General features: G+C 35.6%; 2 protein-coding genes across 4 annotated transcripts in view; both read left to right on the top strand.

Annotated features, from left to right (window-relative positions):
- Positions 1 to 26,983, top strand: part of LOC104227026 (D-cysteine desulfhydrase 2, mitochondrial) — a 164,836-nt gene that overhangs the window by 12,101 nt on the left and 125,752 nt on the right. Inside the window, exon 8 of one of the 3 annotated variants that reach the window (XM_070156172.1) lies at positions 4,192 to 4,217. The exons of 1 other annotated variant lie outside the window; for it this stretch is intronic. In XM_070156172.1, coding sequence (XP_070012273.1) covers positions 4,192 to 4,202 — 11 coding nt within the window. In that variant the 3' untranslated portion in view covers positions 4,203 to 4,217. Of the gene's footprint in view, positions 1 to 1,665; positions 1,990 to 4,191; positions 4,218 to 26,983 lie in introns of those variants that run through there. One more of the 3 variants, XM_070156170.1, reaches the window with a different exon arrangement.
- On the top strand, positions 6,751 to 9,206 carry LOC104240136 (scarecrow-like protein 3). Its single transcript, XM_009794917.2, has one exon. It carries the CDS (start codon positions 7,633 to 7,635, stop codon positions 9,043 to 9,045), a length of 1,413 nt encoding a protein of 470 aa, XP_009793219.1. The 5' UTR covers positions 6,751 to 7,632; the 3' UTR covers positions 9,046 to 9,206.

Genomic DNA, 26,983 nt, shown 5'->3' with positions numbered 1-26,983 from the left:
TAGGAGCTGCAAAGAAAATCCTTGGTATGGAGATTTCAAGAGAAGACGATGTTGTACATCTTTCTCAGAAGAGGTATATTGAAAGGGTTCTCGAGAGATTCAATATGCAAACGTGCAAGCCTGTAAGTACACCATTAGCTCCTCATTTTAAACTTTCAGAGTCACAAATGCCTCAGTCCGAGGATGAGGTGGAGCATATGTCAAAGATTCCTTATGCCAGTGCAGTTGGTAGTATTATGTATGCTATGGTATGCACACGTCCAGATATTGCTCAATCTGTAAGTGTGGTAAGTAGATACATGTCCAACCCAGGAAAGAGGCATTGGGAAGCTGTCAAGTGGATATTGAGATATCTCAAAGGAGCTTCTGGTGTTGGTCTTACCTTTCGAAAAAGTGGTACAGGTATTTCAATTCTCGGTTATGTGGATTCTGACTATGCAGGAGATCTTGACAGAAGAAGGTCCACAACTGGATACATCTTTACCCTCGTTGGCAGTGCCGTCAGTTGGAAGTCGACTTTGCAGTCGATTGTCGCTTTGTCTACGACAGAAGCAGAATACATGGCAGCAGCGGAGGCGGTAAAGGAAGCTATCTGGTTGAAAAGTTTAGTAGCGGAATTGAGTTTGGTTCAGCTGGAATCAACTCTTAGATGTGATAGTCAGAGTGCTATTCATCTAATGAAAAATCAGAGATTTCATGAGCGCACTAAACACATTGATGTCAGATTTCATTTTATTCGAGATGTTATTGATGAGGGAACTATCAAGGTCGTGAAGGTTATCACAGACGATAATGCTGCAGACATGTTGACCAAGATAGTCCCGCTCGCTAAGTTTGCACACTGCAAGGACTTGGCGGGGGTGTGCATCAACTGATGCAACTCCGAAGAGAACAGTTGCTAGGTGGAGGTGGTATGTTCAACAATGGTTTGATTCTTCTTGTTTCTTACAACGGGGTTGCCCAGTAAGCTTAGAAGTTTTGGCCAGAGTTGTTCACACGCTCGAAACGCAAACCAAGGTGGAGATTGAAAATGTTGGTTTATGTTTAGTCAACAATGGCATGCCAATTGGAAGAGTTGGTGGAAAGAGTTGGTGTGGATGCTAGGAGGAAGCTTCCTCCTTTGATGTCACCCATGACATCAAGAGGAGGTAGTTTGATGTCACCAATGACATCAAGAGGAGGTCTTTACCTCTATAAATAGATGCACTCCTTCACTTGTAGAAATCATCCCAAAATAATACAATACATTGTAGTGAGTAGAGAGTTAAGAGAGAAATTCTCTTAAGTGTAATTGGGAAATCTCCCCTTCCTTTGTTAATATTAAAAGGACAATTGTTCTCTGGTGGACGTAGGATTATTTTGATCCGAACCACGTTAAATCTTGTGTTCTTTCTTTTTTCCGTTTCCGCTAACAGCACGTAAATGAGATAAGCTTAACTTGGTGTATTTAATATATCCTGAGCGAAAAGGTTGCATAATTGATAAGGAGAAGGACTCCTTAATCAAAGAGACCACTATCCAAGATAGGGAAGGAGTTAGAAGTTGAAATCAACTAGAACTCTTCCACCAAGGAAGAGTTGCATCAGAACTCTAGTTATTTCTTCATCTACAAACTCTATAAATTGCAGGATGTTCTCACATTACAAATGTTGCACAAAAACGCAGGAGTTAAACGTGAATTGAGAGCAAAATAGCAAGGCTTTTTGCAAGCAGTTCGTGTGTGATTCAAGTGTGCAAACCTAAAGCTACATGAACCAGATTGAAGAACCAGCTCCATAAAGAGTTTCATATGTCTATCTTTTATTCTAGTTCGATTGTAGTAGGTGATTTTACATTGTACCTTTCGGCTTTCATAGAAGCAATTGTATTAGGCACCTAGAGTGTTCAAGTTAGAGTTAACTTGAAGTTGTCGCAACAGTTGAGGTTGTGTGCCACAACTGGATTAGAGTTAATCCTTAGGTTTACAAAGTGTTTTTGTAAATGCTATTTTGGCTCAGTGATTTTAGTGGAAGTTTGGGAAAATCCTACTGAATAGTAGGTCGTGATTTTTTCACCTTTTGAGCCAGGTGTTTTCCGCGTAAAAATCTCTGTGTTCTTTATTTTCTGTATTTATTATTCCGCAAACAGTAGTAGTTAGAACACCTAGAAGAACCAGGTTCTTCTATAGCGTAGTTAAGCGAAAATTGGGTACCACACAAATCACCCTCCTCTTGTGTGGTATTGACGCTTAAAACATCATGAAGGAATATAAGAAATGTTATCAGAAGTCTAACATACATAAATTATGAGATATCTGGCTTAGTGTTAGGATTGAGTCCTATTGTGGGAGGCGTGCAAAATATTGAGACTTCTATTACAGCACCTCTGTCGAAGAAGAAGAAGAAGAAGGAGAAGAAGAAGAGGAGAAGGAGGAGTAGAAAGATGCCTGAAGCTGTTTAGAAAGTGAGTACAAATTAAAACTTTTTTATAAAATGGGTATAGATTAAATTGGGGCAACCAAAGTGCCCCGTGCAATTTTTACTTAGGCCATTACTCCGCAAAAATTTATTCCGACCCTCCTCGTATAACATTTTTGTTTCTATTTTTAACTTGCGTCAGTATTGAGTTGAAAAATAATCATTGAAGCCTTAAAGCATTTTTTGACATTCCATAGGATGAAATTAATATATTAAAATAGAATAAACATCTTTAGATATTATTATTACATTGTTTACCCAAAAAGAATTACATACTGTAATTTCTTAAATATGTAAAAAAGCTAAAAATGAAATAACTTTATCTCCATAAATTGCGGTGGGATGAATAAGATTTTTTACCCTTAATTATTTTGAGTTTGAGTTGTGGCTTGTGAGGATGAAAATATCATGGTAGAAACTAAAGACACTATTTTTTTAAGGCTCTTGCACAAATTTGAATTAGTTGGAATGCAGATGCTAATATTGCGGACTAAACAAAACAAAAGGAAATTCTCAATTTACGAGAGCTAAGATTAGCAATGAAAATATATGGGCAAATGGGAGTGGCCTTTGTGGTGGACAAAATAAAAGAAACGAGGTTGAAATGATTCGGACATATGAAGATGAGGAGCACAAATACTCCAATATGGAGGTGTGAGAGGTTAACAGTGATAGGTCTAAGAAAAGGTAGAGGTAGATTGAAGAAGAAATAAGGAGAAGTAATTGGACAAGACATGACACATCTTCAGCTCACCAAAGACATGACCCTTAGATAGAAGAGCATAAAGGTCGAGGATTGGGGTGAAACGTTGGTAGGTAATCGAGTGATTTCTCTTTTGTTTTCTTTGGAATAATATGGTTCTAGTTTAAAGTACCTTATCTGCTCTCTCCTATCCTTATTCTTCAATTTTAGTTAGTATATTTGTTCATATTGTTGTTTAGAAGACGAGCCTTGACGTAACTAGTAAAGTTGTTGTCATGTGACCAGAAGGTCATGGATTCAAGCTGTGGAAACAACCTCTTGCAGAAATACAGGGTAAGGCTACGTACAATAGACCCGTGTGGTCCGACCTTTCCTCGGACCCCGCGCATAACGAGAGTTTAGTGCATCAGACTGCCCTTTTCTATTCCTATTGTTGTTTAATTTGCTTTGGTAATCTTATTATTTATGCTGTCAATATTTTTCATTTTTTCAGTATTTTCGTCATAGCTTCTTTACTCTTTTTAAAATGTTCTTTTTGAATCGAGAGTCTATTGAAAATATTCTTTTTACCTTACACAAGATAAGTATAAAATATGCACACACTCTACCCTTCCCAAATCTTACTTATAGAACTACAATACTGTATATTGTTGTTGGGAGAAATTCAAAAATAGCTAGATTTATAAGTGGTCATTCAAAAATAGTCACAGTTTTAAAAGCAATTGAAATTTAGAAAATCTGAACGAAAACACTGTTCAAAATATGAAAAAATACTCCAGCATAATATACTGAAGTTTGGAGCACCAGTGCTTCAGTTTCTAGTATATTATACTGGAGCCACCAAAGTATACCGGCCCAGCATAATATGCTGGAAGTTCATACACAGGTGCAACGAACTCTAGTATATTATGATGGACCGGTTTCTGTTGCAGCAAAATAGTGGCTATTTTTCATTGACTTGGTAAACGCTGACTATTTTTGAATAACCAGTCCGAAAACTGACTAGACCGTGCTATTTTAACATTGTTGTAGTCAACTTTTGACGGCCAGGAACCAAATGAAGGTCACTATGAACGAGGGGTATTCAAGCTACTAATTTGACTTATATGTCACGTTTGACCCTTAAAACATTCAAAGTTCAAAAGAATCCAGATACAACTTTTATATTGTAAAACTCAAATTACGTTTACATTTGGACTACTTTTGAGATAAACTTCCTCATTAGATTTTGTCTAAACCTAAATTCTAGCCATTAGAATTTATAATTAAGACCGATCTTCTAAAAAAAATAGAATTCGAATATTAGACGCTATAAATATAATTTACATTCATAGTAATCTTTTGGTTAATTCCGCGTCTCCGCCTATACAAGCTGGATTACATTGCTATTCTCAAATTCAAATAAAAGAGAAAACCAGAAGTAGCGGCAGGCTAATGTTAAGTGAAAAATATATTTTATAATTATTTTCTTCGGTCCACTTTATTTGATTTTTTGATCTCTTTTTATGATTCATAATATTTTATTGTTTTAGATATTGAAAAAGAATTAAATTCTTTTTTTTCAAAATTGCCCTTGAAGTAAAAAATCAAGGAGTATTTGTTATACTTCTAATGAATAAATTAAGGTTAATATGATCAATTTTATTGTTAATTAATACTAAAAGCTGAATTCCTTAATATGTGTGAAAATAATCAAAAAATCAATTAAAGTAAATCAGAAGGAGTAATACTTAATTTCACCCTTAGTCAGAGGTCTCAAGTTCAAGCACTAGAAATAAAAAAATTACGATGAAGAGTGTTTCTCCCTTTAATGAGGTTTATGCGGAGCGAATTCAAATTAGTCGGACCTCGATGCAGATAGCAGATACCGAATTAAAAAGTAAAAAAAAAGAAATCCAATTTTGAAAGAAAGAAAAAAGGAAAAGAAAAATAAAAGATTATTTTTCAAAAGTGTCCAAAGTTTCATATCAAGCATTAAATACTTATCTTGGATCCTTCAGTCCAAAACAGCAAAGTGGTTGGCTAACTTCCAAAAATCTCCATTGGGTTTATCAAGAAGTGGCCAAAATTTCCATTCCTTGGGGCTAAGTGTCTAACAAGTAAATGACAAAACATGAATGTGCTGTCTACTTTTGGCTGGTTCTTTAAAGCCTTTGTCTCTTTGTCTTAATTTGTGTGTTTTTGTTTTTAAATTTATTTATGAGTAAAGAGAAAACAAGATAAAGACCAAGTTTGAATTGTCTTTTGTTCTTGCAATTCTCACACACTTGTCCCACAATGAAACAAAGGAAGTGATGTCATTTTTTTTCTGTCCTTTTGTTAGGACATATTTGGATTTTTGTGTCTTTTTCAGAATTATTTATCTTTTAGCCACCCTGATTCCTTGTCCACTTTAGGTAGTGACAAACATACAACCAAAAAAGTTGTTCCACACTTTATAAGGAGGTGGGGTAGGGGGGTTGTGTGGGGGAGGGGTGTTTGTTCTTGTATTTACCTAGACTAAGTGAACAATTTTTTCCTTGAACATATTGTCAAAGCAAAGACCATTGTATGGTTTTCATCTAGTCTATCTAGGGGCGGATTTACCGTGTAAAATATGGTTCACGTGAACCCGTGGTCCTCAGGTTAAAGTATAGATATAATGTACATAATTTGACAAAAATAGATATATATATTTGATGCAACCCATGGTCAAAAGAGACCAAATGGTGCACTGGTTTTGATCTCTTATTTCCAATAGCCTATGATCAGGGAATCAAATCCCCTTTAATTTTTTTTTAAAAAAATAATAATAGTGCACCCATCCTCCGGAAATCCTAGATCCGTCTCTGAGTTTATATGTTCTTTTTATCTTCTAGTGATTGGAAATTTTTAACATTTTTACAAGATGAAATTTGAGAGAGATGAGGAGTTGGTGAGAAATGAATTTGGAGTTAATATCTTATATATTGGAGGTGATATAGTATATAATTAAGTAATTAAAAGTTTATTTTCTCCAACAATTTAAACTTTGAGATAATATTGTCATATAATTCACATAAATTTATATATTTACATTTTAATTCGGAAATTAAAGTGCATACAAGCATATGCGAATGCAAGACACCTGAACATAAATTTGAACTTAATATTTTTAATGTGAAATATAAATTTATCAAAATCATAATTTAAAATAGTATAATTTTACTGATAAAAATCTTAAAGATTAAACTCATAAAATTTTAAATTCGGCTCAACAAGTAGTGAAGATACACAGAGCAATAACAATAATAAACTCAGTGAAATCTCATACGTGAGGTCTGTGGAGGGTAATGTGTACGCATACCTTACTTTTCCTTATGAAGAAAATTTTAAATTTACGAATTCAAAATTCTAATAATTTTAAGTTATTGAATTCTAAATTAATAATTTATAAATATTCAATGATTTAAAGGGTTAAAACAAAACTATTAGATTTGACCAATATACCGAGTTCAAACTGAACCTGATCCAAGCAACAATGATAAACAATGAGACACGTAGTTTCGTAAAAACCTAAAACACAAAAACCAAAAACAAGAACAGAGGGCTCTGTTTTTCACAAATTCCATATTCTTCTGAAATACGCAAAAAAACACAACACCAAAACATTACCGACAAAAACAAACCCCACGCTTTGTCGACAACAAAACAAAATCTCTTTAACCTCATCTCTCTCTCTCTCACTACACAGCTTTAATTGAACCCCCCCTAAAACTTCAATTCCTCTCTCTCTATATCTTCACCAAACATATTTACACAGAAACTACAATCTTGAACTTGTTCTTGCCAAAAATTCTTTGTAAAAGCTGGAGCTTTTTGGTGAATTCTTATTGTACTTTTTCTGGGTTTTTGATGAACTAAATAACCCAGAAAGGAATTTCTGATTCTTTATCTTGTTGGTGAGTTCATACCAAATTTGTCCTTTTTGGGTCTTTTGCTCTGTTTTCTGCCTGATGAATTGGCCATTTCTTGCAAAATTTGTCCTTTTTTGCAAATTTTAGCTCTGTTTTTACTGTGTTTTCTCCTTGGTGAATTGGTCATTTCTTGCAAAGTTTGTCCCTTTTTGCAAATTTTAGCTCTGTTTTTACTCTGTTTTCTGTTTGGTGAATTGGTCATTTCTTGCAAAGTTTGTCCTTTTTTGCAAATTTTAGCTCTGTTTTTACTCTGTTTTCTGTTTGGTGAATTGGTCATTTCTTGCAAAGTTTGTCTTTTTTTGGGCTTTGATAGCTCTTTTTTATCTCTATTTTCTGTCTTGTAAATGTAAATGGGGCCTGTATTTTGTTAGTCCAATTAAAGTACACATTTCTCTTTGTTCTTTAATTCTGATTTATTGGGAAATTTTGAATCTTTTTTTCAAGAATCTTGAGAAATCTTGAGTCTTGATTTTAAGAAATTATCAAAGCCTTTGTTTTAACTACTTTTTGGCCCTTTTTTTTGTGTAAATTTGTGACAATGTTACAAGATGATGGTTCATCATCAGTGACCTCATCATCACCTCTTCAGAATTTTCCAATGATGTCACTTTCACCTACTTTTAATTCACCATACAATTGGCTCAAGGAGTTGAAATCTGAGGAAAGAGGTTTATATCTAATTCACCTTTTGCTCACTTGTGCTAACCATGTAGCTGGTGGCAATCTTGAGAATGCTAACATTGCACTTGACCAAATCTCTCAATTAGCTTCTCCTAATGGAGATACAATGCAACGAATCGCCTCGTATTTCGCTGAGGCGCTTGCTGATAGGATACTGAGATCTTGGCCTGGTATTTATAAGGCCTTGCATTCGACTAAGTTGTCGATTGTATCAGAAGACATACTGGTCAAGAAAATGTTTTTCGAGTACTTTCCGTTCATGAAAGTAGCTTCTTTGATCACGAATCAAGCGATCATCGAAGCTATGGAAGGAGAAAAGATGGTTCATATTGTTGATCTCAATGCTTCTGAACCCCTTCAGTGGCGCGCGCTGCTTCAGGATTTGAGCGCGCGCCCTGAAGGACCGCCCCATTTGCGGATTACGGGGGTTCATCAGCAAAAGGAAGTGTTAGAGCAAATAGCACATGTTCTAACAGAAGAAGCTGAAAAGTTGGATATCCCTTTTCAGTTCCATCAAGTAGTTAGCAAATTGGAAAATCTTGATGTTGAAAAACTACGAGTTAAAACCGGGGAGGCATTGGCGATTAGTTCAGTTATGCAATTGCACACTCTTCTTGCACATGAAGATGAACACCAAAAGAAATCTCCTTTGGGTCTCAAGCATATGAATGGCCTTCATTTGCAAAGGGCATTACTCAACCAAAATACTTTAGGGGACTTGCTCGAAAAGGAAACAGCTAATGTTTTTAGTCCGGGAAATGAATCGGCATCTTCATCTCCGCTATCTCCGACTGCATCAGCAAAGATGGACGGATTCCTCCACGCGTTATGGGGTTTGTCTCCAAAGGTCATGGTGGTCACAGAACAAGATTCGAACCACAATGGAACGACCCTTATGGAAAGGCTATCCGAGTCATTGTATTTTTACGCTGCATTATTCGATTGTCTTGAGTTCACACTACAGAGAACGTCATTAGAGCGATTAAAGGTTGAGAAAATGCTATTCGGCGAGGAGATCAAGAATATCGTAGCGTGTGAGGGAGTCGAGCGGAAGGAAAGGCACGAAAAACTGGATAAGTGGTTTCAAAGATTCGATGGAGCCGGTTTCAAGAATGTGCCTCTGAGTTATTATGCAATGTTGCAGGCAAGGAGATTGTTGCAGAGTTATAGTTGTGAAGGATACAAGATTAAAGAAGAGAATGGTTGCGTGGTGATTTGTTGGCAAGATCGCGCTCTTTTTTCAGTATCTGCTTGGAGATGTAGGAGGTGAGATTTAGACCAAGTATTACAATCAAGGGGAATTTGAATTGTTTTTTCTTCCCTTCTCTTTTGTAATGCACTTTGTAGGAAGGAACTTTTGTGTAGTGAAACTTGTCATGGAAATTGTAATCTTTCTAATAGTCTTGTTGTTGCCCTCTTTCTTTGTATACAGTTTCACAATATGTTTTAGTTCCCTAAGGTAACATAGCATTCTGATTGTCCCTAAGGTATGTAGTAAAGAATTACTCAAATCAGTATCATTGTAAGTAGACGATGGGGAGCCTTGGTGCAAGGGTAGAAGTTGCCCTGATGTACTCGGGAGGTTAGAGGCTCAAGCCGCAAAAATAACCTCAAACATAATTGCAAGTGAAGTTTGCGTATATAAGACTCAATGTGGTCTGGTCCTTTTTCGGACCCTATGCATAGCGGGTCGTGCATCGAGCTGTCCTTTTAGTGTCTCTATGTGTAAACAGTGTAAGCAGGCAAAAGGGAGCCTTGGTGCAACGGTAAAAATTATCGCGATGTAACCGGGAGGTTAGAGTACATAATTGTAAGGGAAGGTTGCGTATATAAGAGTCAATGTGGTCTCATCCTTTTCCGGACCTCATGCATAGCGGATGTGCATCGACCTAACCCTTTTAGTATCATTACGTGTAGACATTGTTCTGTGTCTGCAAGGATTTGGGTTCATTGGTAAGGACGTAGAACGTGACGTGTAGGTTAGGCACACATTGCAGGTTCAAAACCTTTTAAACACAAAACCTGATATTTAAGTGTAGGTCAGAAATCCACAATATATTTCTTCAATATTAAAAAGAATAAGACACATTTCCTTACAAAATCTGGTATTAAAATTTAGGTCAGAAAGCCACAATATATTTCTTCAATATTAAAATGAATAAGACACATTTCCTAAAGAACTTGCAGAAAATCTAATTCCACGCATGGATAATTTGACGGTTTAAACATTCCAATGGTTTGTCATAAAGAAAGTATACCAGCTTCTAATTGTAGGGTAAACTATAATGACACTTGGGCCAAGATATAACACAATGAGAAAATGTGAAAATAGCACGAACTAGCTAGTTTTCGTATTGTAATTGAAAAATAGTCAGCGTTTACTAAGTCATTGAAAAATAACTACTATTTTGCTGCAATACGGAAAGTTCCAGCATAATATACTGGAGATTGGAGCACACGTGTATGAACTTCCAGCATATTATGCTGGAACTCCGGTATATTATGGTGGAACTCCCGGTATATTATGTTGGAACCCCACATGTAAAAAATTTGAACTTTAGTATATTAAGCTGGAATATTTTCTGGATTTTGAACAGTGTTTTCGTTCAGATTTGTCTTTACATGAAAAATGGCTAAATTTCGATTACTTTTGAAACTGTGGCTATTTTTCAATTACCACTTATAAATCTGGCTATTTTTGAATTTCGCCCTGAGAAAATGGCACCGGGGTGTCCCCGTTTAGGCTTGTTTTTTAAAATTTGTCCCCATTTTACAAACTTTTGCAAAAATAGGCCTAGTGCCAGATGACCGGTTCCATCTCCGCTCAGGGGTATACGCGAAAATTTTTATAAGCGATATCGAAATTTATAGAATAACGGGGATAATAACTTTAATTATCGTACTTCTAGACAAGATATATCCTTAGTCTATTGGTTTTGTTGAGTCTTAACTTAGAAAGGGTCCTGAGTTCAATTCTAGTTCATCACTTAACCATAGAGTTTCTCTCAAATATTTGCAAAAAAATGTACTAGTTGAGGTTCGAATCTCTGACATCTTAGAGCAAAATCAGGCGCATAACCAACGTGCCAAAAAACAATTTACGTCAAGTGGTATTATTATTATTCGACAAGTGTCGTGCGATATCGTTTCGTTAAAGCCGCTGTATATGCCCCGTCTAAGAAACTATGCTTGCAATTCTAATAAATAACTATTTCAACAGTATTATCAACAATGCACCTTTAGCCAAATCAGTTTGGAGTAGGAGCACTAGTTTTCATATTTTTCTCAATCGGCTATCTTGTTACAAACTATACTCTATGATCGTGTAGCCTAAGTTTGGATGGTTGTTACCCATTGTATGTATCGTATTGTTACTTTAAATACAATGTTTGTTTTGATTGTTACTTAAATTTTATTGTATCGTATCGTTAAATCCGTCATTACATAACGACGAAATGTGCCACTTTATGTAACGACCGATTTGGTGTGGTCGCGTCGTTACCTTGTCGTTTTCTCTCAATCTCACCATTTATTATTATTAAATTATTTTATTTTATCATTTACCCTACTTTTTTATATAGTAATTTTACCTTGTATCATAATTTTTCTTTATAATATTGCAAGTTTATTCTTCATATTGCTGGTGCATGATATCATGAAACGATGACAAACGACACAATCTATCCAAACATTATATTTATCAAACGATACAGTACAATACAATACGATACGATACAATACAATATGAAACGATGCGTAACAACCATCCAAACAAGTCGTAAAGAAACCCTTACCTCCCCCCTCCCCCACAATAAAAAAATAAATTAGGTAGAATGAAGATAGTATCAAGTTAGCCTGATTAGCTAAACTTATAAATAATTGAACACAAGCGGGTTAAGCCATCAGATTATACTTGTTAACAATTTGATAAAATAAGTAAAATGAAAGATGAAATTTTTTTTGTAGCTTGGTTTCTTCCTCTTTTCAAAGTTATACCTTATATAATGTATTTGATCTCAATTATAGTAGTAATAACATTACTATTAGGAGCTACTTTACCTCTCGCTTAAAAAGACATTAAGAGAGGTTTAGGCCTCATTTGTTTTCACTTAACGGAGGTCTGAATCTTAATCATTCAGATCTCACACATTAAATGCGTTTGTTTTAAAGTCTGAATCTTAATTATTCAGATCTTAATCATTAAGTGTGTTTGTTTTTTTTACTTCACAACCACTTAATGGGTCTGAATAGGTTTGTATGATTAAGATGTATAACAGAGACTTAATTTCATTAAGATGCTATCACATATTCATTATTAACTGCCGCCACCACCTACCATTATTAACTGCCACCATGCCGCCGCCGCCACCATACTCAACCACCACCACCACCACCAAGCCACCATCATCCTCACTCATAGCCGCCACCATTATCGACCATCACCACCTACTATCTCCACAACTCCGACCACCATCATTCTTACCCACAATCAACACTCATCCCCCTCAACTACCACAACTGACCACCCCATCACCATCAACAACCACAGGCGGCACTGCCCATCATTATAACCTGCCACCACCCACCCACCACCTTACTCAGTCACAACTACTACCATCACCCACCATTATTAACTATCACCACCACCATCCTCAAGCATAATCGTCACCACTACCAATCACTACTAGCTACTAGCACGAACCACCACCATCAACCAAAACTACCACCAACCACCGCGTCTAGTCGGCATTCACCTGTTAGCCATCACAACCAACAACTATCATATTTTTAAAAAACTATATATTTTATTGATAGAATATTAGATTAGTTAGTATTTCATTTGAATTTTATGTTTATTAATTTTCAATAAAAGATAAATTTTATATATTCAGATGTTAAAAATCAAACAGTCTTAATTATTTAGTATTCAAATCTTAATACACATCTTAACATATTCAGATGTGTATTCAGATTCAGATATCTTAATTTTAATACACATCGTGATATTCAGATGTGTATTCAGATTCAGACGTCTTAATCTTAAAAAAAACAAATGAGGCCTAGCCTATTTCACAATGTCTCAGTTGTGGGGCCATAATATTTGTGTGGTTATAAAAACTTCTCATTAAGGGTAAAATGAGTAAAATAAAGAATTTAAAGCTGAATTATTTTCAATTGTAATAATATGTCATTCTTTTTTTAACAGATTAATAAGGAAAGTCTATCATCTAAATTGAACCAGAGGGGGTAATAAACTTCATTTTTATGAAATCATATAATCTACCAAGACATATATCGAGGAAGCAGAAGCCCTTTTGAAAGAAGCTAATAAGGAACAAATGGATCGTCTTATACTTCAGGAACAAATATAAAGAAATACTGATCATTTTTGTCTTCATCTTAATTAAATAAAAAGGAATCAAGCCTCTTGGATTCAAATATTTAAACAGTCTTTCTTGCAATCAATTGTACTCAATGATGTACTAATACTAATATACTAAATTTGATTTGATTAATAAATTAAAATAGATAGATAGATAAATAGATATAAAGAGGATAGCGGAAGTGGAACCTGCATCGTTAGTACCAAGTTTAGCTCGTCGGTAATGTAAGTTTTCCATTCTTCCGGTTGTGTAGCACTTGGACTATATTTGCATAACTTTCTTAACTACAATAACTACAACAACAACAACAAACCCAATATTTTCCCACAAGTGAGGTCTGGGATGAGTAATATGTACACAGCCTTATCGCTACTCGTGGAAGGGCGAAAAGGCTGTTTCCGATCATAACTGTCTTAACTAGAGACAATATAAATAGTGGCCTCAAATGAGACTTTTTGTGCAAATCTCAGAAATGACTTCATGTTATTTTTACAGTTTTAGTTATATGCTAAGACAGGTGTAACAAATACTTGTATTATCATGTCACTTACATAGTACTTACAAATAAATCTTTAGGATAAACATTAACTGCTAAGCTAGTTATAATGGTAATTTACTCGTTATTACAAATTAAATTACATTGACAAGGTAAGATTCTTATATTGTCAATATATATAAATTGAAAATATTATTTTATGGCAATCAGAACATATAGATCAGAATTTGTTCTGGTTTATCCTTACCTCCCTTCACTAGATGAAAGCAATCATACTTCTCCAAACCTTACCACCCCATTAAATTCTACACAAATATCAAATACCATCTTTGAAATCTTTATAAATCATTTAATCATCAATGAGCATATACACACAAGTCACTTAAGAAAGAAACAAACATATTAAGCAACACTGAAGAGAGAAGATCTACAAGACTGAGGAGGAGCATCTGGCCTAGAAACCATACCACAGCAAAATGTATCAATTTCACAGCAGACCAGTATGATCACAACCTAAGTTGCTCAGGAGTCGGCTGCGGGTATCCGATACGGATGCGAATCTAGAGGTCGGATCCTTCATGATCTAAATTTTAAGATTCTGGCTACAGATACAGGGGCGAAGATTCGACTAAAAATAATTCAAATACCTAAAAATAGAGTTTTAAAAATATCTAAATTATGAAACTATGTAGAGAAGGAGAAAATATTGATTAAGAAGAGAATCCAAAGGAGATAAAACGAAAGAACTAACATAGAGATTTCTATATATAAGATTTTTCATTTTCTTAAATTTCACCCTAGCTTTGTTTTTAGTTTAGAAGTCATTGTATCTGTCTGGAATTTCTCCGTCGATTCTGGTCAAAGTACCCAACATCGGTTGACCAGATCTGGTACCGATCACGCACCCACATCGTACCGACACGGGTGCGGCACCAAAAGTGAAGAGTACAAGCAACGATCACAACACATACGATTCATCGGCAACAAGCAGCCCCCTTTCTCAACATAAATGAGCCTCAACAGGAGCAGCCATTGATACGAGAGAAGGACGAAGGGGTAGTTCTCATAGAGAGAAGTCTAGATATTCTGAACTTAAAAAGCTTAAGCATGATGTTCCTCAAACCAAACAGAAAAATAGTGCGTTCTATTTACCCCCTAATCTCTCAAAGTTTTCTCTGAATATCAGAACCTTAACAAATCCAACTCCCTACAAATTTACAATGAACTTAGGCCAGCAGCACCAACCTAGCCAGGAGACTGTCAAACACAGGTGAACTCCACCCTGAACCTTGAGAAAGACAGTGCAAGCACATCAAGAATCATGAATTTAATAATAGAATTGCAGGGAACATGTAATCCCAACTTCAATAAGAAATTTTAGGCGATGATAGATTCGAAAATACCAACTGTGGTGGCAGTGGCACTGCTGGAGGCCCGACTACAAGTGCACAATTCTGATGGTATACTTCAACTTTACTAAGCTTGATTCAACTTTACGAATAATGTTGAGGTACATTTGGATCAAATTGGAACAACCAGCCAAGAAGTCATGCTACGATCAAGGTAAATCCCGCTTCACCACCTTGGCAATTTTGTTGTAGCACAAACTTTAGCAATAGAATAAAACTGTGGGATAACTTAAAAAACATTGCTGACTGCTATAGTGGTGCCTGGTTTATAGGAGGAGATTTTAATCAAATAACCCCCATAAGTGAAAATTTTGGGGGACTACCTATTAATAATATTAGAGCTAGTAAGTTTATAGGCTGCACAGACACCGTAAATTCATTGATCTTGCATTTAGAAGCTAACATTATTCACCTACCTAGGAGCTATTCTGATCATAGTCCTACGAAATTGTGCCTTTTGCTAAGCGCCCTAGATCATATAACCTTAGCAAGCGCTACACCTAGGTGTTGTCGGCACATTCACCTTACATGAATTTCATGTTCCTTGTGCTCTTTATTCTTACTTTGTTCAGAGGCACAACATACCCTTTCAAATACTACTCAAGACGAGAAACAAAGATGAGTACTATTAGTTTGAATATAACTTGACCAAGCACTTCAACCAAATAACTGTTCTTGCAAAAGAAATTGTTGTTTCATCATAAAGGAAAAAGGACTAACAAGATCTCCAAGCAGATATTGTTCAAAGATGAATGTAATATGTAATGTCTTGTCGACTTTGAGACAAAAGAAACAGAATTTAAGAAGAATGCATAAAGAACTCCTACTATTTATTAATTACATGATTTTCTCCATATGAGCCTTTCTTGTTGCTGCATCCTTGGCACCATATTTAGAATAGGGCCAAATTAGGCTTTCAACGTAAATGTTTGCCTCGCGAAAGGCATCACAGTTGGTAACCTCTCGATATTTGATCAAGTCATCCTTCGGATTGTAAATCAAGAAAAATGATCCACAGTCGAACAAAATTTCACCTTCATTTGACTTGCAAAAGAATGGAAAAAACAGATGCGCTATATAATTATCAGGACGCTTGATGTTAACTATCCTTGTCCAAGATTCTTTAACCCCATCATCTTTCATAACCCACAAATCCACGCGACCACTCCAATTATTACAAAACAGAGAAAGATCACTTCCCAACACTCCCAAGCACAACGTAAAACCAAAATCTCCTTCTCCATAGCAAGGTTTCTCCACCTTTTCCTTCTCATCAGCCAAATCAATAGAAACGATGCCCCAACTATTATAACAACGCAACCTCCGAGTAGTAGTATTATTAGTTCAATAAAGCTTCCCATTCACAAACATACCCTTCGACCTAATAAATACTACCCCTTCCTGAAAATTATCTACACTTGTCCAAGAATCACTATTTACACTAAATATTTTGGCTTTAGCATGACGCAAACCGTCATGACCCAAATAGCGATCAATACCCACTATTTTATAATCGTCATGAAGCTCATCATATCCAAAACCGAACATAAAAGAACAACAACCTATAGAATCAGGTAATTTCTTGAATTTCCTAATTGATGGATTCCACGGAAAGAATTCTGTTCCCTGAACGGAAAAACAAATCAACCCATTGACAGAACCCACAATAAAAGGATATCTAGGAAATTTATGGGTATTTTTATATGGATAATCCAAGTTAATCGCTTCAATACTAACAGAGTCATAAAGCAAAGAACTAACAGAACAGTTCTTAAGATTTTGCTCTGGTGGAGATAACCCCACCATAAGCCTATGGTGGGTGTAATTCTTGTTATTTGCACATATATTGAGATGGGTTTTGATAAATTCAGGGCTAGAGATTAAAGCGAGCCAAGATTTTGAAACACACCTCAATTGTAAAAGCGATTTCACGGGTAGCCTTAAGAGGATTTCAGTGATGAGTTCTGGTGGAATATTAATAGGGATTTTAAAGCTTGAATCTTGCATTGAAGTGGAAGAAAGTTGAGTGAGTTTGCTCCGTTTTGATTCCACTATTTCAGAACTTGCAACCTTTTTCTTTTCTAGGTTTGTGTCTTCTGAAATTTTTTCAAATTGTATCTGCTGAAATATTATTTACTCCAACAAGAACAAAGATACTTTATTCCTGCCGTATTTATAGTCGGTTTGGCCTGCAAAAATCAAAGTATTTTTTCAGCAATTACTGTTTGACTAATTAATTTTAAAAATATTTCTAAGCAGGAATTAGTATTTAACTAAGCTTTAAAAAACTACTTCTAAATATATTTTTTTCAAAAGTACTTTTCAGAAAAGTATTTTGGAGAGAAAACTACTTTTTTCTGTTTTTCTTCAAAATTACTTTTTTTTCTTTTCAAAAGCTTGGCCAAATACCTTAATTTAAAAAAAAAATATTTTTGACCAAAAAAAAGTGTTTTTGCATAAAAAAAAAAAAAAGCTTGACCAAACATGCTATTAATTATAGGTGTTTATCGGACGGGGCTGGGACGGGCTGAACTGGGAAAACCCCAGCCCGTTCGGTTAGCGGGCGGGTTGGTTAACGGGCTCTTGGCGTGTTGGGAAATTTCGGCTTTTTAGGGCCCATACGGGTTCGGGCGGGCCAGGCTCCATTTAATTTTTTTTAAAATTAAATTTTATTTTTCTTATTCAATATTATTGATAGTTAAGTATTTGCAAACTTTTAAGGGTTAGAATTAAACTTTGAAGTTTAAAGTTTTAAATTTGTATTTTAAAATTATAAAATTGAAATTAGAAAGTAAGTAGCTACAAAAAATTATTTAATAAGACCAATAGGCAATATAAGGAACAAACTCCGAAAGCTTTCATTTATATTTTTAATACTTCAAATTAATTTTTTTTATTTTTTATTTTTGAACTTGCAAATTAAAAGTTTACAATAATTATAAAAAATAAGAAATAGTACATCACATACTTTGCATCATTTTTGTAAGTTCTTCCATGATAGGTAGTTAGTCTGAAAAATTAAGAGGTTGATGAGAGCATACAACAAGGAAATGTCTCTCAAGCAGTTTGAGGTAGACCAGTCAGTGTTGAAGTGCATTCTTTCACTTCAAGATAAGTTTGAATCAAGTCTGCTTCGAACTGGAAATGATCATTCATTGGGACAAAGGTATTGCCCGTCGGCACTTTGGGTTTGTGTTGATGTCATCAATAGATACTGTGTGTGATTTGTTTGTTTATCTTCAATTGCATGTTTGTACTTGGCATTTTTAAGTTTGGTATGACGAAGATATTTTATTCTGCTACTCAAATACTTTTATCCTTTGCTACCCATTTTGAGCCTTAATTTTTTATTTCAAACATCTCTTTTGGAATCAAAAATAGAGTTAGGAACTAGAAAAGGAAAAGAAAAAGAGAAAAAGAAGAAAAAAAAAAGGAAAAGAGAAAAAGAAAAAAAAAAGAAAAAGAAAAAAAATGAGAAAAGGAAAAGAAGAAAAAAAACAACTTTGTCTTTTGAACTACGTTCGACCTGATTCTTGACACGTCAAGATACGTAGGCAGCCTTACGGTTCGGTCACACCAAATAAAATATTTCATAATCCCCCGAAGTCAAGAGTGGGGCATTTTTCCTTAGAAATCCCATCAAAGCAAAAAAAAAAAAGACAAAAAGCAAAAGCAAAAGCAAAAATTCCCCAAACTCCAAGAAACTGGGGCAGAAGTTTTAATTTTGCCAAAAGACTTGATTCCAAAAGTTATAATTTTGAACCTTTTCATCTTAAATTATTTTGAGCCTTCATGTCACCCTTTCTTTCTAACCCTGTCCAAAATCCTACATTACAGTCCAAAGAAAGACCTTTTGACCAATCTTTGAGGATGCCAAATTAAGTGTGTGGTGGAAGTCTGATCTTCTTGTATCATGGGTAATACCTTGTTCTCAACACAAAGAGAGAAAATGATAAAATGAGAGAGTCTTATTGGTGAAAACCCTCATGGTCACCGTAAGGCGACGGTGAGTTGAGAAAAGAGCAAAATGAGAGAGGTTTGATAGTGAAAACCCTTCAGGGCACTAAAAGTCGACTAAGGATTGTGGATCAGATGGGACAATTGAAGCGCTGAAGCCTAGTTTCACAGCGAAGAGGTATAATAAGAGTTGAATATTAGACTTGCTTGAGAGATTAGGCCACTTAATCCAAAGGTACATGTCATGGTCATTAGAGTTGGTATCCACATCTGATAAGTTTCTACTTTGTAATTTTCTTGTTAGGTATCATCGCTTTCCCCTGTCCCTTATTTTGTTCCTCTTGTTGTGTTTGAGTCCCTTCTTGAGTCCGTTTGGTCAGAACAAATGAGAAATGACTTCAAAATTCGCTACCAACTTTCCAATTGCACAGAACGAATTTGACTAGCACATCAAAGTGGCATAAGTCAGGAAAAGTGGTATACGCATTGAGTTGGTAACAATCAACATGCTTTGGGATTCATGTGAAATGCAGGGTTCGGTAAATTGTCAATTCATGAGCAAAATACAACAGATAAGAGGAATATTGTGAGTGAATGGAGAAGAGGTATTTTCTGTGATAAGGGTTGAAAGAAAATGGGTAGTCGATAACAGTTAAGGTCGTCCAAGTTGAAATCAAAGTTATTTTGGCAAGTGTAGAAGCAGCTGCCCTCAAGGTCAAGGCCACAAACTAACCACCACATTTAAACTCACAATTTTTTTTTTGTTTGAAACAAGAACAAAGCAGTGCAAGCAAGTTGGTTCAAAAACAAGAAAGAAAGAAATGAAAAAAAAAGAAATAGGAAAAAGAAGAAGAAGAGAAGAGTCGACAAAGAGAAGTTTCTCAAATCTTTTCCCTTACCTGTCTTGCCAGTGTGCATAAAATGTTGCCATTGCTCTTCACATTTTTCCTCCTAGGATAAAAGTCCTAGTCTGATGGATTTTCTTTCCAATAAAATCTTAGTCTGATGAATCTTTCTCCTAAGATAGAAGATCTAGTCTGATGAATTTTCTCCTAGGATCAAAATCTTAGTCTGATGAATCTTTCTCCTAAGATAACAAAAAGACCTAGTCTGATGAATTTTCTCCTAGGATCAAAATCTTAGTCTGATAAATCTTTCTCCTAAGATAACAAAAAAACCTAGTCTGATGAACTTTCTCCTAGGATCAAAATCTTAGTCTGATGAATTTTTCTCCTAAGATAGAAGACCTAGTCTGATGAACTTTCTCCTAGGATCAAAATCTTAGTCTGATGAATCTTTCTCCTAAGATAGAAAACCTAGTCTGATGAATTTTCTCTTAGGATCAAAATCTTAGTCTGATGAATCTTTCTCCTAAGATAACAAAATAAACGTAGTCTGATGAATTTTCTTCTAGGATCAAAATCTTAGTCTAATGAATCTTTCTCCTAAGATACCAAAAAAAAAAAGATAGAAGACCTAGTCTGATGAACTTTCTCCTAGGATCAAAATCTTAGTCTGATGAATCTTTCTCCTAAGATAGAAAACCTAGTCTGATGAAGTTTCTCCTAAGATAGAAATCTTAGTCTGATGAGTTTTTCTCCTAAGATAGAAGACCTAGTCTGATGAACTTTCTCATAGGATCAAAATCTTAATCTGATGACTTTTTCTCTTACGATAAGAAAACCTAGTCTGATGAACTTTCTCCTAGGATTAAAATCTTAGTCTGATGAATCTTTCTCCTAAGATAACAAAAAAAATCTTATTCTGATGAATCTTTCTCCTAAGATAACAAAAAAAAACTAGTCTGATGAACTTTCTCCTAGGATCAAAATCTTAGTCTGATGAATCTTTCTCCTAGATAACAAAAAGACCTAGACTGATGAATTTTCTCCTAGGATCGAAATCTTAGTTTGATGAATTTTTCTCCTAAGATAGAAAACCTAGTCTGATGAATTTTCTCCTAGGATCAAAATCTTAGTCTGATGAATCTTTCTCCTAAGATAAGAATCTTACTCTGATGAATCTTTCTCCTAAGATAACAAAAAAGACGTAGTCTGATTGATTTTCTCCTAGGATCGAAATCTTAGTCTGATGAATTTTTCTCCTAAGATAGAAAACCTAGTCTGATGAATTTTCTCCTAGGATCAAAATCTTAGTCTGATGAATCTTTCTCCTAAGATAACAAAAAAGGACCTAGTCTGATGAATTTTCTCCTAGGATCGAAATCTTAGTCTAATGAAATCTTTCTCCTAAGATAAGAAAACCTAGTCTGATGAATTTTCTCCTAGGATCGAAACCTTAGTCTGATGAATTTTTCTCCTAAGATAGAAGACCTAGTCTGATGAACTTTCTCCTAAGATATATATAGAAAAAAGGGACTTAGTCTGATGAATTTTCTCCTAGGATCGAAATTAGTCTGATGAATCTTTCTCCTAAGATAGAAGACTTAGTCTGATGAATTTGCTAGTCAAATGTTCTTGGTTTTACTCACAGGAGACGCACATCCCAGTCAAGTCTTTAGTTTTGCTCTCATCATTGCATCAATAACATAGGTGATTTACAGTTTTACTAACAATTCACAAATCTTCCTAGTGCAAACTGGGGCAGAAAATTTTGTTTGTTTTGTTGTTTTGATTGCAGGCACCCACCTGGAGAACGAGGGAGTTCTTTTCAGAGTTACTTCAAATTTCAAGTTAGTAGCGGGCACCCACCTGAAGAACGAGGAAAGTCATTTCAGAATACGATTCAAGTTAGAAGTAGCAGAAGCTCGCGGCAAGAATACGAGTCAATAGTCCGAGATGATCAACAGAAGTAATCTCAATCCAGAATAAAAAAAAGAAGAGAAAAACAAAACAAAAAAAAGAAAGCAAAGGGAAGTGAATCCAAAATGCAGAAGCTGAGACAAGAGGTGGATTGCTCAAGACATGACTGAAGTCACAAGCATGGTATGTCCGATTTTGATCCGAAAAGCTGAAGAAGAATGAACTAGCACCTGTAACTAGCAAGCATCAAGGTTCAAATCTAAAGTCTGTATGAAGAATCATTCAAGACTCAAGATCAAGCTTCAGAAGACTTATAGATAGGAATTTTGTAACTCATAGTTGATAGGCTTAGCTAGTCTTTTCATTTTTGATGTAATAACAGGAACTGCAGACCGGAACCTCGACGGAATGGCATCTCGACCGGCTCTCCACCTTAGTATACTCCATCACCTCATTCACTTCTGAACTACACGTGGCCTGATTCCTTTATAGCCAAGGATATGTAGGCATCTCAGATACCAGGGCTCGGTCACATTCTCTTCCTTTCTCTTAGTTTAGTCTCTCTAAATAAGGGTCGGGTCAAAAAACCTGTCTAGTCGTTCTTTGTCTGAAAATACTTCATATTTCCAATCAAAGAGGGGCAGCTGTAGACATGTGATTTTTGACCCTCTCCAATATTTTACATATTTTAGCATTTAAATACTCAGTTTAGGTCTAATATAGTTATTTCAACTAATTTTGACTCTTTTACATTATTTTTACCACAAAATTTAAAAATACAAATATAGTTTCATTTTTCTCTATTTAATTAAGGTATTAGGTATTTTTTTAGAAAAATATTATTTTTAATGCATTTTTATTTTTAGTATAATCTCCTGAAAATACAAAAAATTAACTTCGTGTCATAATATAGGTCGAATTAATTAATTAGGAATGATTTCACAATTCAATTGTATATTATTTTAGGAATTAATATTTTTAGTCTAGTAGAGTTAAAGGGCCACTTTTAAAGATATATTTGGCCAAGTTTGACCCAATTCGGATCTAGCCCATAATTCTAGGCCCAATACCTACTAACCTAACCCTAAAATCCTAATAAACTAAAAACCCTAGCGTAAGCTTCAGCCGTTGGAGAGAATAGAAAGGAGCCTTCAGCTCATCTTCTTGAACAAAAAAGAGATAATGCTAATAATCCTAGTGATGACTGTCTTCTTCTTCATCGAAACAGACCCTTCTCCTTAAACGAGTAACAACAGCCTAGCCATTATTCCCTCTCCATCTTCAACCATAGACAACAATGAAAACCCATCAGTTATCTTCCTGAAGAAAGAACACACTTGCGGAACCCTAGAACCCCATACCTAGACAGCCGTCGTCCACCACCTGAAGTCGCCTCCGCCAGCGATTCTACTCACCGAAAAAACGCACACAGCCCTCCAGTCATCTTATCCACCCTCACTTACCAAGAGAAACACTACTTCTCCATCTCCATTCATCTTAGCTGCCATCGATCTGCATTAACCCCTGAACCCTTCGGCCCTTGGAGCGGCAACTCCATTCCAATGACTACCCAGATCCATCGAGCTACTTCCTTTTCTTGTTATGTGAAAAACCAGGACCCTACACCAGCAGACACCAGCTGCACCAGTCCCTAATCCACACCTCCGCCGCCGGACAACCACCCACCAAGCCCCCTCATCTCTTTATCGACAAGAGAACCAAGCTCAACCCCTGACTCCCTCGACCACACACACGCACATACGAGAAACGGGAGGCTGAAAACAATTTAAAAAATCAAAGGGAAGCGTGGTTTTGTCCTGTTCGATTTTAACTTTTTATTTTTTGATTTTCAATTGAGTCTAACTTCGTTTTTAAATTCAAACATGAGATACATAATGAAAATTGAGGCGTTTGTTTTGGTGCTGGTTTCCGAAATAGGTTGGAGTTGAAACGGGTATTCGATCGTTGGAGTTGTTGCCCGAGGTGCGGTCCGTCGGTTTCATTCGGGTTGGATCTGCTGTTTCGCACTTCATTCGTAAGGTATATCTCTTTTCATCCCTTTTTATTAATCCATAGATACTTCTATGTTCCCGTGAGTTTGAACCTGTTATAATTTTGATCTCGATTTGTTTCATTGTTGTTTTGTTTAATTTGTCCTTTGAGTGATTGAATTCATTTGTTACTATTTAATCTTAGTTAGCCTTATTGCTATTTTTTTCAAGTTGTTCTTTGGATGGTTGCATTATGTTTCATCATATCTGTTCTATACACTTGTAAATGAAAACATGAAGAAATTAGTTTGAATGGAAATAGTGTCACTTTGAAGTGTCGGGTTGAGAAAATAATCCATGAAACAACAGAATTGGCTCTTGGTCGTAAATTGTGAACCAAACTTAATATCATATTATTTTATTTTTGTTATTTTATCGCTAGCAGCATGTTTAGGCCGTCATCACGTGGGTAGGCAAGCCTTAGGATATTGGTTAGCTTTGAGGCGAAAGGTCGTTCCCTTAGTTAAATTTAACCGGGGAATGCCCCCAAGGATTTGTATATATTTTATCCGGGGTATTCCCCGAAGTACATGTAAATGAAGGCCAGAGACTGGATGACGTGAGGAAGTGTAGATTATAACTTTTATGTTTTCTTTTATTTATTTTTATCTTTTTAGGTGGGGATGACTTCGAACCTCGTGTGTGTTTATTTTGTTTTTTTTTGTGATTTTACCTGAACTTGAATATTTTAAAAGCTGACTAGATCAAATATGCAACCGTGCTAGTTACGGGGCTTGGGGAGTGCCTAACACCTTCTCCCCGAGTCAAATGGACCCCTTACCCGAATCTCCGGTGCGGACTTAGTTTTGGAGTCCAAAGTGTTTTAAAGGAAAAATTATTTTTTTTAAACAGCGGTGACTTGGCACACCGAAATCAAAGTCAGGTGGCAACTCTGAGTTAAATCTTTTTGAACACAATTTTTGTCACTTTCTAGTTGAAAAACCCTTTCGAGCTTTACTAAATCTTTTTTTATTAATTAAAGAGTGTTTAGTGAGGTTTGTTAAAAAAGGGGCGTGACAATGAGTGTTTGGATTTTGTAAATTTGTAGAGTTCCGAGATGCGGGCCCGGGGTTGACTTTTTATTTTCTTTAAAAATTGCAACTTTAGTGTCCGGAATAGTTTCTTATGATTTGTATTTATGGTATAAAGTTATTTTGGCTAGATTCGAGCCATTCGGAGTTGGATATTCGCGGAAAAGCCTTACTAGTGGATTGAGTTAGCATGTTTTGAGGTAAGTATCTTGCATAACTTTATGTGGGGGAATTTTCCCTTAGGATTGGTATTGTTTTGTGTGAATTGTGGTACGTGAAAGCCGTGTACGCAAGGTGACGAGTGGGTACACAGGTTATATATGGTAATTAATCGGTCTAGGCTATTTAGCTTATTTTCATGCCTTTAATCGTATTGTCATAACATGCTACATCCTTCATCATTGATTTGTCTTTATATGCTTTATTTGACATTGTTAAATGCTTGTCCCATCTCTTATTTGTTATTTGTCCTTACATGCTTAGTTGAACTTACTGTTCCCTCATTGCCTTGTTGATTATTTGACTGTTGTGTAATGTTACTTGAAGTTGTTATTTCTAGAAATATCTTATTGTTAAGTTTTGGTGTTGAAGTTGTAAAAGTCGTGATCACATTGAGGCAAAGTTGTAAATTGTTGAAATACCATTCTTGTTAAGCTATTCACATTCAGTTGCTATTGTTGAGACTCTTGTACACTTTATGGTTAAGCCATCGGCGATTTATTGTGGAAACATTGTTATTGTTGATATTTTTGGCGAATTGTGGTATTTGAATACTTGAGGTGCGAGTTGTGATATATTATGACATTGAAACGCATGCGGTGAGATAAGGTGGGCTTGATACGCGTGTTGCTAGTAGGGGAACTACTTGAAGCCACGTGGTGTGATAAGGTGGGCTAAAACGCATGTAGCTATTTCGTGAAAATGATTTTCAAAACTAAATATAAGGCTCTCGCGATAATATAAAGAAAGATTGTGAAATGAGACTAAGAGGCGGTACCTCGGTAATGATTCTTGTTGTTACCTTTCATTTACATCACTTGTGTTTTGTCTGCATTGTCGCACCCCCTTTTCCCTCTTTGCATAGGGAGATCGGGTTTATAACATTTTTTGGGTATAAAATAACTCATTCCTTTTAGGAATTGGGTTTTGCATTTGAAGAGTCGCCACCTAATGATTTAAGGTGCATTAAGACACTTATAGGGTTCACTTCTAATTTGTTTTGATAAACAGAGATTGGGTAAGAGCTTGAAATTATCCTAAGGGGAAGATGTTAGGCACCCTTCAGGATCCACTAGTATGGTTCCCGACCAGACAGTTTTTTGTGAATTTGTGCAATTTAGCAAACAAACAGGTATAGACTCAAATAGTAGGGGATTTAAACACATAAGAGTTTAAAAACAGTTAGAAAGTGAATTTATAAAAGAAAGAGTTACAGTTCTATAAATACTTGAAAATAGAAAAGAAGAAAAGGGGGTCCTAGGTTTATTTATAATATGGATCACGTCAATGTGATACCCGATATGACACTCCTTGGAAGAGGGGATACACGAGGTATTAGCGCACCGGTCATCATATCCATATCTACCCTCCCTACTCCGTTAAGATATTAAAACGCGAATTGGTCTCGACCACTATTGCATGCTATTACCCGTCCCATTCATATCACTCCCATAGGAACTTAGGACTACTATTCCTAAAGGGGAGGGATATTAGGCTGACTTTAGGTTTCAAAAGGTAAAAAATCTAAGGCGACATACAAAAACACATAGTACTGCACATTAGGGGAAACATGTAAACAAATAAAAGGCCCATGTATACTTTCTCAAGCAAAATACATAAATAACATGACTTAAACATACATTTAGGGTCTGAATTTAAAAATACTAAAGGCGAGGGGAGTTTTAATTGTTGAAGCAAACCAGTTTATTACATAACTCAGATAAGAAGTCCGAATTAGGCCTGCCTGCTGGTTGTAGCAATTACTAATTAACAAAGGCGGATTCAGTTTTATTGTTGTTATCACCTAAGGCTTGCCTAAGTGTTTGCGTGAGATCCTATAAACATGATATCTATTACTGATTCAGAATGTGGCAAAGTAGTAACCATTATAAAACAAAC

This window comes from Nicotiana sylvestris, chromosome 9, assembly GCF_000393655.2.
Source record: "Nicotiana sylvestris chromosome 9, ASM39365v2, whole genome shotgun sequence".
NCBI lineage: Eukaryota > Viridiplantae > Streptophyta > Magnoliopsida > Solanales > Solanaceae > Nicotiana > Nicotiana sylvestris.
This window is presented reverse-complemented; position numbering and strand designations above follow the sequence as displayed.